The 12,707-nt window shown below is 30.9% G+C and overlaps 2 protein-coding genes across 2 annotated transcripts in view; one reads left to right on the top strand and one right to left on the bottom strand.

Moving 5' to 3' along the window:
* The window catches only part of GIGYF2 (GRB10 interacting GYF protein 2), a 98,571-nt gene that overhangs the window by 41,477 nt on the left and 44,387 nt on the right, over positions 1-12,707 (top strand). The gene's annotated exons all lie outside the window — the stretch shown is intronic.
* On the bottom strand, positions 141-2,061 carry KCNJ13 (potassium inwardly rectifying channel subfamily J member 13). Its single transcript, XM_032225224.1, has 2 exons — positions 1,584-2,061; positions 141-760 (listed from the first exon to the last, which is right to left on the bottom strand). Exons 1-2 carry the CDS (start codon positions 2,059-2,061, stop codon positions 141-143), a joined length of 1,098 nt encoding a protein of 365 aa, XP_032081115.1.

Genomic DNA, 12,707 nt, shown 5'->3' with positions numbered 1-12,707 from the left:
ATGCTCGTTGTTCTGCACATTGTTCTGAAGTCGAAGGTACTCATAGAATAAAACAAACATGAGAAACTTGAGAGGATAAAGACAGCATTGATGTGATAGTGGCATTTTGTTGTGTTTAAAAAGTGGCACACATTCAGAGTTTATTCTGTTATCTGTGTCTCACAGATTTGGAAGCTGTCAATGTGCTGTCCATTGATGCGAATCTCCATTTCAGTCCTTTTTGAACTTTTAGTGTCTGTTGCTGGAAGTTCTGGAATTGTTTTATCAAAATTTTCCATTTTGATTTGATACTCCCCTTTGGCACCACGAGCAAGCATAGAGGCAAAGTGATGATATAATACAATCTCTGATGGGAGATAGGACGTCCTCCTTTGACATGTTTCTCCTGTGCCTTCTTGGGTGGCTGAAAGAAAGACTACTAGCTCAAAGTGATGATGAGCCTCCCTTTGTAGAAGAATGGCTAGAGGACTTGATGGTGTAATAGAATGGTAATATGTTAAGGGAAAAATAAAAAATGGGCACTCTTCAGAAGTTATGCTATCCAAATGAAAATCCACAGTAGTTTGATGCAGTTGGCCAGTTTCACGTTCTTCATAAAGAACTGCAGAGATCCGAACACTGGTGAGTGGACTTGGGCGAGTATTAGCCACTTGGAACATTAAGTATGGCTTTCCTTCTTTGTGTGTCACCACTGCAAGATAAGTGAACCGGATGGATAGAGCTCGATTCTTTGGTCGGGCAATTTTTGCTACAAATGCACCTAGATAAAAAGATAATTTAAATATAGATCATGCATGTAGATGTGATTGTTTTGGTGCAAGTTGATAGAAATGAAGCACAAATAAGTATATCACATTATTTGAAGCAGAATAATATAAATATCAATTTTAAATGTTGATTAAAATATGTTAATATTTATTTTTAGGACAAGAGTTATTTCCTATGATGTAATTTTTAAAGCTAATGTTTGTATCATCTCTCAATAGATTTGTGTTGCAATAAATTTTATTATGATAAACCATTGTTTAATTATAAGTAATATGAAAATGTTAATTTTCTATTTATTGTTTTATTTTACATTATTATAAATACATATGTGTATTTACAATGAATATATGTATAATAGAAAATTACAGATACTGACCAAAAATATATAACTATGCAATATAATTTGTAGAAGAATGCTTGCCTATATTGTAATATATACTGAGTTCAAAATAACCCAGTACGTATAATCATCTTTTTAGAAATGTACTAAGCATATTTACAGAGAAATGTCTTATTGAACTAAGTAGGATTTACTTTGTTTGTACAGCTGCTTTGCATCTTGTTAGTTTAAAACCATTTAATTTTGTGGGGGTGGACCCCATCTGTACAATAGATAACACTGCTAATTTAAAATCCTTTGTACTATTATTTTACTTACATTAAATGGAAATATAGCTTGTCAAGCTGTTCTGAAAATAATTTTAATAGTCAGCAGCACAGCCTTTTCCTTCTTTCTCTTTTCTAACTTCACAACAGAATTTTCATATGAAACCACACTATTGAAACACTTAGTTATGAAGTTAACATCTATTTACCTGTGATAAAAGCCTCCAGCATTAGACCCAGTACCATTTGTATAGCAAGTAGAGCAATTGCACTTGGACAGTCTCCACTTGGGAACATTGTGCCATAACCGATTGTGAGCTGTGTCTCCAGTGAAAAAGAAAAAGCAGCTGTAAAGCTAGTGATGTACTTTACACAAATAGTATGGTTTTCAGGTGGGGCATCATGATCAATCTCCAGATCACCATTCATTTCAGCTAAGAAGTACCATAGAATTGCAAAAACAAGCCAATGGAGGACAAAAGAAGCTGAAAATACCAACATCATCCATCTCCAGCGCATATCCATTAGTATTCCCCAAGCGTCTTTTAAGTATGCAATTCCTTTTCCTTGGGCACCATCCATCTGGAGTGTGCTATGCCCATCTTTAGTGACCATCCTTGGGTACCGTTGAGTCAGAAGAGGAGCATTAGGTTTAGTGTTGTTGCCTTCTATCGCTTCTGTCCTCATCTTCTGAAAATGAAAAGTAAAAAACTGTGGGACACTTGTTTATCTATTTGCATGATGATCAGAGATTCTGACATATTGGCAGTGGACTGGATGCCACATGCAGCTAGCCAAGGAAGTTTTAAAACATGCACTTCTGAGAAAATTAATTTTGGAGAGCCAGGTTAGTCACGATGGAATAATTGTTACCTTAAAAAACAAAACAAAATCCTAAATGTCAGATAACTTTTTCAGACTTCAATTTAGAAATGTTAGCCAATTTAGATTTACTTGTGTGTTTGAAAGTTTAGTTCTAAAGTAGAAAAGAAGTATTGCAAGTGTTCATCATCTGAATTAAATAATGTGTTTACGAAACAAAGTATTTGATAATAACTATTTGTAATATTATAAATTCTGTTCTTTTGGTGGCAATCTTAAGGCTGTCATCTCACACCTGTTGCATAAAATTTCCCTCACAAATTTCTATGAGTTTCTGTCTACATTTTCACTGCTTCCAACCATGGTATTCTTATTGTCTAGAATTGTGGTACCTGGGATGTAGCCTCTTCTGCTGAACATACTCAGGCCACTGCTGATGTAAAGCTGTATTAAAAAGGGGACAGAGAATAATACGGAAAATATTATGCAGTTATATAAACTATTAAGAAGTCCTGAGGAAAAAATGCTAGTGCTAAATTCCATGTCATAAGCTCATTCATATTTTAAAAGGAGCTCATATAATTTCAGAAATATAAGAAATATTCATCATGGTTTCTTGTTATTAGAGACTTTGGAATATTCATTGTTTCCATGTTGTCATCAGTTGTTCTTTACATGAATGACACATATGCATAAGAAGACCATGTAAATAAATAGTGTGTGGTACTTAGACACAGTGCAGTGTATAGATTTTGCTCGTGCTCTTCAAAATTAGAGATTTTGGTGAGGCTAAACGAAATATTTTTAGAAATACTTAGTAACTTGTAAATTACATTGTTTTGCTTCCTCATGATTACTTCTTTTGAAATATAATTATGTTTAATATTCTGTTCTTTATTTCCCTCTGTAGTGCTAGACTACTCTAGAAACACTCATCAGTTGTCCTTTCCTTTTATTCTTTAATTTAAAGAATAGAATAGCTTATTATGAACATAAGCTGAACATAGTTTATCTAATATGTTTATATTTTAAAACTGCTTTAAACATCAATAGATCAGTAGATCAATAGATCTAAATTATATTTTAATCTTATATAGAGGCATAATGTGATCACTAATAGATTTAAGCATATTTTTATCAATCTTATGAGGAAATCTATGAAAATAGATTCCGCTACATACTAACACATTCTTAAAGATAAGGAATAAAGTCCAGTAACTGCAAAATATAAGCAGTTGCTTAGATGCCATTAATGCCTCATATTGTCATACAGTGCGTTTGAAGTCTGATCTGCTAGAATCACAAAAAAAGATTGTTTTACATAAGTGGCAAAGAAGGTTAAAAATCCTGGAATCTGTATTTAAAAAACTGGAATATGTATCCATAAAAGTCAATGGTCTGTAGCTGGGAATATTGAAGGCAAAACTATGGCCTACTGATAATCTGATGGAACAATGAAAATAATAGCAGTAATATTTACTTGTTTGCATATTAACAGAGTAACTCATAGACTGTTATATTTGCAACAATTATATAAAATAAGTCAATATTATTACTGTTATATTACAGGTAAGGGCTCTGTATTTGTAGCAAAAGCAAGATTAACAAGTTATACAATTCACAGCACAGTACCTTTATATATTATGCTATAGTAGCAATGCAAAAAAACTGACTTTAGAATTGTGCCTCAATTTCATCCGAGAATAAGTTATGTCCCTTGATTTAAAAAGTTTTTCTATTCAGAAATGGTATGAATTTCAAAGTGTTTTAAAATTTTAAAATGTTAACCCTAATTTAACTAATGATAATTTTTATATGTTTTATTTATCAGTTATATTGTACACCATTAAGAGCCCTTCTGTGAGGGAGATGGTTGGTTTAAAAATATGAAATATAAACAAACAAATGAATAATTATATGAAATATGAGTTTATATAGTTTTAAAATTGTAATATGGAATATGGAAATCTTCAGCGAACTAAATAAGCCATATCCATTAAGTTCTTATCAGAAATAAAGAACAATTTCTACAGTGTGTATTGTATTACTATAGATGTCTCTAGCTAAGGCCACTAGGCCTCTTAAGCTTTTTGTTATTTTTCATGTGTTGCAGCTAGCTAGGACACTTGATAAAAGAGTTTTTGGAATTGCTACTTTGTGACAAGTGTTTGTAATTTTACATCTGAAATTCATCAAATATATTTTAAATTACACCTCTGAAAATCACTTAATATATTAAAATTTGGATCTTCCTTATTTATGTAGTAAAGGTATGTTCTGCTTTTTTTAGTAGCTAAAGATGGAGAGAGAATGAAACTAGTAAAAAAACCATTTTGAATTAATTTATCATTAAATTATTAAAATGTGCAGTTTTGTTACTAAATTCACATTGATTCAGTCTAGCTTTCATCAATGTAGAAAAAATAATATATGACGTAATGAAATTTTCAAGATTTTGGTTTCTTTATCTAGCAGACATTGTAGGCCAAACATAATTAAGGCAGATTCATATACTGTGTATTTCCAGCAGACCAGTAAACTGCTTCTATAAATTTTGTTGGATCTGGAGGTACACAACAGGTCCCTACTAAAATAAAAGTGTATTAACATTTTTTTCATTAACTCCTAGGAACAGTTAAAGTGAATTGTGATATTTTAGTGGTCCTGTGCTCAAAAGTGAACAAAGAGTTCTAACATTCACTTGTGTCCCTCCATTTTTGATATGTTCGTTCTTTCTTTCTTTCTTTCTTTCTTTCTTTCTATCTATCTATCTATCTATCTATCTATCTATCTATCTATCTATCTATCTATCTATCTACCTACCTACCTACCTACCTACCTACCTACCTACCTACCTACCTACCTACTTACCTATCTATCCATCTATCTATGTTTTGTTTGTATTGATATAAACTGGATAAAGGAAAGGGGCTGGACAGAGATAAGTGCTAGGAATTTTCTTTGGGCGGTAAGGTACAACTTTGCCAGCATTAAGGCAAGATAAATGAGTAATACCTTCTACAAAATGTTCCCCTTTTAAGCAAGTTCAAACATGCAAAATCTATCCAAAATTTTAGCAAATTCTGATATATACCAATATGAGTCAGAAACAAATTAATAGTAGAAGATTACTTTAAATAGTACAAGAGAAACAAGAGCATCTGAATAAACAAGCATTTTCTCTTCCACTACTGGATTTCACTCAAAGATTTCAGTCATTTCAGAAGCTTAATTTAAGGGGATAATTTTAACAGCACTTTTACACTTGTGATTTGAGAAATAGTTCTCAAAATTCTATATAATCTTTCATTTTCATCTGTTATACAGATTTACAAAACAGCTATTTTTATCCCTGTCCTAAAAATTCTTAACAATTTTTTTTTGTCATTTTCACTTGCCAGACAGTTGATACTTTCTTTGAAATATCCTACCATAATCTTAGTGTTTTTGGTTGTGGAGTAGATATGTAACTGGGTTTTTGGTCTTTGTTTTGTTATATACATATTGACTTTAAATGACACAGCCAGTTTTTAAATTATGCATTCAGTTTGGACATTCCTCACAATATTCTTCACAGTTTTTATATCATTGTGTATAATTGAGTAGTGTCCACCTTTTTGACACATTTGGAATTTTGAGAATTGACCAATAAGCATTTATATATATGGCTACATTTTCTTTTTACAAAATGGCTGACATGGTAGCCATTCATCTCATGTATTATAATAGTGGAGGTTGTATGTGTTTTGCAGTATAGCAGTTTTGAATTTAATGTTTTCAAGGAAAAAAACTAGGACACTAATTCTAAAGACATTGTGCTTTTATTGTGTACTGGTTCCAAATTGCATCTTAAAATTAATTATTCCCAATATAGATTCTTGGGAATCACCTGAATATTTCCTTCACTGTTTAAACTACACATTCATCCTCTATTTTCCAATATTGAGTAATCTTCTCCCATTGTTTCCTGTACAATAAGTGCCATTCAGCAGAATCATCCAAAACTAGAGATTTTCCAAAAATAGAGGAGGTTATAGGTAGAGTTCTAAGCAAATAAGGCAGTTTCCAGTAGCCACATTATGCATAATAATCTGAATTCAAGCTATGATCTGCTGGAAGCAGATGTGACACTTCTGTCTTTTTGTGAGTTAAAAGCTCAACATTCAGAACATTTTCACATATAACCAAATGCTAAACATTTATGGTTCTATAAATAGAACATAAAATAATTAAATCAAAGAATAATTGAATGCCATCTCTTGTCATTAACTGTTTTCTGTTTTCTACTTTAATTGGCAGAAAGCAATTTTAAATTTCGCATAAATACACAAAAACTGGATATGTCAACAAACTATAACATATAGTAGTTAAAATGGAGTCCAGAAAACGGAAGCAAGAATAATAGATCATATTTTACTGAAGCAGCTAAATAAGCTTAGATAATTCAGAATCAGAGCACAGTATTTTAAGAGAAATAATACAGCTGTTCATCTGTAATAGTTTGAAGCATTTTGTATTCAAAGTGTTTGCATCATTTAATTAACAAAATGTGATTTTAAAAATATCTTTAAACTGTCACTTTGAATATAAAATTATTTAGACGCTACACTGTTTTGTGAAGGAAATATTTTTCATAGCATGTGAAATTATGTTTTCCTTAACATGTAATAGTCCAATTAATCCCTCAAAGTGTTTTTCCATCTTCAAAATGTTAGTTGCTTTAATAATGATATTTTCAGTATTTATAGTAGTTCCAGCTTAACTTTCATATTCAGGTGCTTGCCAGAATATTACATCGTACCTTAATAAGTAATGAATTTATTATTTATCAAAAATACTATTGGCTGAAGAAAGTGATATTTTGAGCTGTTAAGAATATTAACCTGTGTTCTTAATTCATCATTCTTAACAAAGAATGAAGAGAATTCTTAGTGCAAACTTTGAATATCTTTCAGCCAAGTTTTTAGGCAGCCAGGATCAGATACTTCATGAAATTGACAGAACATGTTTTATGAAGTTATAAAACAAAAACAAGCTGCAATTGATGTTTATGAAACTAATTTAAAGGGATATAACTGGTTTTGATGGATGACTTATTCCCTAAAAGAGATAAAAATATACTACATCAGAAAATTGATATGGATATTTTTTTTCTCCTCTGGCTAAGATTCTGCTAAGACTGGGAAGGATTTTTTGTAGAGGTGATAAAATGATTAATTTTATTTACAGATCAAGAGAAACCTATTAAAGTTCTAAAGCCTTGAAATACAAATAAGTAGCAAACTATTTTTAAAAATGCCGATTATTTGAAGACAGCAAAGATTTTTTTAAAAATCTAGGAAGATGTATAAGGTGGGCTTTCGTCTTGTTTGATCAGGGTTAAAAGAAGAAAAAAGTTACTGTATATCTGGTTGCCCTTATTGGACTTTTGCTGGTAAATATTGATTTATGTAGCATTTTGATTTTGCTTTCTTTACTTAAGATATGAGCTATGGGCGAAGAAGAGCAATTTTTTTCCCTTTCCCCCTCCTTTTTAATCCCCACTTCCATTTTTGTATTTTTTGTTTGTAACTTTTATACTTGTATTGACTTTTATTTGTTACATGTATAATTCTTAATGAAATTGGTTGGAAAAACCATATTTACAGAAAGTAGTTAAAATTATAGCTTTGGACTGAAGTTTTACTACAATGTTCTAAGGCTATAGTGTTATAGTAAATTCTATTTATTAATGGCCTGTCATGTTATTCTGAATATGTTGCATTGCTATTAAGTAAATTGTACATAATACATAATACTTTACATTTTCACTTAAAATCAAATTTGCTCAGTGATATATGACACTATTTTCCCCACCTTCCATTACCCATTCCATAATAAAACCTATTGATATTACACATGGCTTACAGGGAGTACTATCTCCTCCCATTGTCACCCCCTTTACCATTCCTGATGTTGCTCAGCTATTAGTAAATATTGCATGTGTTAAATAATCTTGCTTAATAAAACCAGAAATTAGCATGTATGCACAAATTCTTAGATATCTTCATAGAATTATATATCACATTTTGAATTATTTTCTGTTTTCATACATATGTGGGTGGTAATTTATAAAGTACAGAAGCCATGGAAGATAAAGTAGATGTAGGCATAAATTCATCTTGAAGTTGAATCTTCAAATCTATGCTGAGGTTTTTTTTTAACCAATGGTATTGGCCTATGCTTTATTTCTCAAAAGTTTTTCCAATATTTCAGTTCATTGTGGTTTACTATCCAAATAATAACTAGGACCAATGTCACTAAGCTTCTACTGAGATGGAATGAATCTAAGTTGGTGCAAATTGAAACCACGCAAATCTATTAGTTATAGATTTAAAAGGTAAATAAGATACATTCAAATGTCATTAGTCTTACATGGAATATGTCTCATTAACTTTATCTTTTTAATGATATGCTGTGTTGAATAAACTCTTGAGAATAGTAAGATATACTTTTAATATAAAAAGGTAAGCAAATTTACAAATTCAATAGTATAACCAGTATTATACCAATCTTTTACCATCAGATTTAAAACAACTACATACAACTTTACCCAATTGTAAAACTTTTTTTACTCCAAAGGCTGTAATTTCCCCCCAGACAATGTTGCTATGCATAATTAAAATATGTGCAATGTTAATTTGTCTTGTTCTAACTATGTATCTTTTAGAAACTGATTGTTTTGTGTGAGCAAGGAAGTTTAATATATATTCAATGTTCCTTAAACATCAATATGGTTTAAGATCTGTGAACTGAATGATAAAATTCTGAAGATTTATTTTTAAAGTTTTCTATCAGCAGATTGGCATGAGATATTTCAATAATATGAGGTCATTTGAATAGCCAAAGAAAAATTAATTTAAATCTGCATCACATCTTCCACTGTTTTGCATTCAGTGGAGTAAAGAATAATATGTGTTTTTAAAAAACACCTTCCAAAGTCACTTAAATTATTATTGAAAATAAAAGAAATGGAGAAGATTTAGGGAAAAATTCTTGTGCTGTTAAATTCTTTAAGACATATTGAAATTCAAATAAAAACGTAAAGATTCACAATCCTTTGGAGATAAACTTCACTGGGTAGAGCTTGAAATTTAACTATTAAGCACTATTATACTATATAAAATTCTAGCTTTTCTGAAAATAATCACATTTCCAATATTCAAACACATAATTGTTAAATAATTGCTTGTGTTTTATTTCTTATTAAAGAACTATACACTTTACATCTTACCATAAAATAATGCTCACATGGCTATAGATTTCACTGGCAATTTTATCATATAATGTCAATTTAATTCAGGCAATCAATTGTGATAACTGCCGAGCTTTATACTTCGGTTGAACTGGAAAGCTATATTTTATTCTAATGTTTCTATCAATAGTCATGACTTGCAAGAAAAAAAATCTTTATAGGTTTTGAAATGCTGGAAATTATTAAATACTGGAAGTTTTTCTTTGGAAAAATTAAAACACAGAATTGGAAAACTTAATATGTTTTGTTAGCATTCTGTACTTACCCGTTTCTTTGTAGCTTTTATCTGTGTGGCAGGGAAAGGGAGAAAGGTGGGTATCTTGAATATGGAATATGCACCAAGATCTTGTATCTGTCTGTATACAGTGGTCCAAAAGGTAGGAAGGAAAAAAAAACCAGTTTTTCTAGTTTGGAAGGATATTTGTTCAGAATGGGCTTAAAGATCTCATTCCACAGTATATAATGTGGGGGGTTGGTTTTCATATGAAGCTGATTTGATTGGTCATTTCATCTGCAGGGGGGCCAATTAGCTGTGGTCATGTGGAAAAGAATGCTGATTTGTTAGAACTTTCTTTACCCAATAATAACCTAGCTGCTATGGAGAAATACACAAGACCTTACTTGGAGAAAGGGGTGCATTTTTTTCTCTTAATCAGGATAGGGCTTTTAGGTTTGCATAATCTTACTTAAAGCTTTACTTGCTGGTTCAAAGGAATGACATTCCTCAGAATTGTTTTCCATTCATTTTCTTGAGGGTACTGTTCATAAAGTTCACACTAGTAAAAATATTTTCTTCCTAACAAAAGGCAGGCAGGTGAAGATGTACTTTCCGTTTCACTTTCTTCCTTTTAGGTTTTTTTTTTAATCTTAAGAGCTGGAAATATGCTTTATCTTAGACTTGGAAAATAATATCATTTGTAGATTGATACAGATTTGTTACCTTTAAATAGTTTGTAACCAAATATTCCAAGATTTAGTATCTAATCATTCTATATTTTGCTCCTAAAGTCAACTTTGCTCATAAGATTGTCTTTATTGGATTTAATAGAAAAGTGTTATGAGGATGGAACATAATTGCTTCACAAAATGAAGCACAATTTTACAGTGAATAAATCTATGGCATTCAGACTTTATACTGTGTGGAATTAGTCTAGAGTAATCTGATTAGTAAAAAAAATAGCTCAGATGAGGCCCACAATGGCCACTTTTTAGAAACATTTACAAGATTTGTTGAGATATGTTTATGTAGCATTTAAAATTTGTGGTATCTGGAATTAGTTAAATCTAATTAATTGGTGACTAGTAAAGAAATAGCTACAATGAGGTTCCTATCAATCTAGAACTACTTATATGATCTGTCAGTAGTTTTATAATGCATTTCACATTTTTCTTTAGTTAGTTGCTAATGTAGGGACTTTGATCGAACGTCAGACCTAAGAGGATCTGAGAAACAAAGACTGTGATTGTTTGCAGTAAAACTACGGAAGACCTGCTGTGAAAATTATTAATGTAGACCAATATAATGCTACTTAGAAACCGAAAATCTCTCCCATGTATTTCCTTTAAAAATCCACAAAATATAAATCATTAATTCTTTATTTCATTAGTAGAAAAAGTGTTAATACATGTTGAGACATAGCACTATAAAACTGAGGTAGGCACAATGACTTTTGTATCTACAAGGACGAGGAGATAGTTTTCATTCAAGCATATGGAACTACAACAGATTACTTCCCTAACTTTTCTATATAGTATGTTTTTTCCTTACATGTGTTCTTAATAATTAGTTCCATACACTAATCTCTTTAATCCAATTTGAGAGATACCGTGAAATGTTGATCTGTATATGTGGTAGGGCTTGGCTATTGTGCAACGTATGAAAGTTGTGTACAATTAGATTATACTACGGAATACTCCCTACAATTCTATGGAAAAGCATGTATAGTTGAAAAGTTGTGATTATATCTTCAGAAACAGAAATGAACAACGGTATGCATGTTAAAATGTGGTTGAATGCACTTTAGAAATTATAGTTACAGTAATTATAATTGTATACATGGTTTCATAGGTACACAGTATAATTTTCCCATAAAAAAAACCTTCCACAGCTTTACAACTTTTTGTTGTTTATATATTTCCTTGGATAAATGCTATTTATTATCTCAAATTAAGAAAGTTGTCAGGAAACCCCTCCTCCTTGTTACTATAGAGGAAAACAGTATGGGTGTTTATATATCGTATAGAAAGATTGTTGACACTGTTATTTGCTATCCTAGTTTTTTTTAACCTTCAATAAACAAGTTCTGAAAGGTTTGTATTCCAAAATACAACACTTTGAAGTTGGTCCTTTTAAAACTTCAAATTACATAGCTGTAGACTTTGTTGGCTGGATGTCTTTGTTGTATCTGAACTTTTCCATAAACACCATCACAGGCTTTGGGTCAGACATGGAATGCAGGTGCCCTTTAACTGCTCCTTCTCCTCAGGAAGTCCAGTCAATTAGTTTGAGGCAAAGTCACAGATCTTTTTCTCTTTTCTTTTCATCCTGGGAAATCATGGCGAAACACCAACCACGTGCCAATTAATCTAAGCCCAATAAAATGAACATACTAGGAATATAAAATTCATGGATGTTTACAGAAATTTAAGTACATATATTTAGAGTTAACTAGCCACTGAGTATGTTGGCCTCCCACTTTCTAGAAACTTCACAGCATAATACATCTGAATCTTATTAAATAGATTTTGAAAAATTATGTCATCCATACCAATTTTTCTATATCTGTTTTATAAAGCTTCTATACTGTTGATGGACAAATTTGTATTGCTACAGAATTAAGAGTCATATATTCCAGCCACATCCATTTTTATTCAGAAGAAAATTACAGTAAATTTAATACAACTTACTGTTTAGTGCTTTAGTTATAAATATAGGTATGCTAAGCCCACCCCAAATTTCTTTTAATTTTAATGAAATGTGATTTACTGAATAAGGTGGCACTGAAGCTTTCCCTAAAATGGGATTATACTCTACTGAATTTGGGCAGAAGTAAAATAACAATTCATACAAATGAACACAAATATCATATTTTATAAGATAAACAATATTATGCAAAGTGCAGAAAGGAAACTTAAAATTTAAAGCCTTGAAAAAAATAAAAGAAATATATAAATAACTAAAAGTAGTTAATATAACACCATTTATTTTATCCTTCTG

This window comes from Thamnophis elegans, chromosome 10, assembly GCF_009769535.1.
Source record: "Thamnophis elegans isolate rThaEle1 chromosome 10, rThaEle1.pri, whole genome shotgun sequence".
NCBI classification, from domain to species: domain Eukaryota; kingdom Metazoa; phylum Chordata; class Lepidosauria; order Squamata; family Colubridae; genus Thamnophis; species Thamnophis elegans.
This window is presented reverse-complemented; position numbering and strand designations above follow the sequence as displayed.

Coding starts and splice junctions, on each gene's coding strand:
- KCNJ13 (XM_032225224.1), bottom strand. CDS start 2,061: ATGAGGACAGAAGCGATAGAAGGCAACAACACTAAACCTAATGCTCCT. Junction 761..1,583: donor GCTGGAGGCTTTTATCACAG/GTAAATAGATGT, acceptor CTTTTTATCTAG/GTGCATTTGTAGCAAAAATT.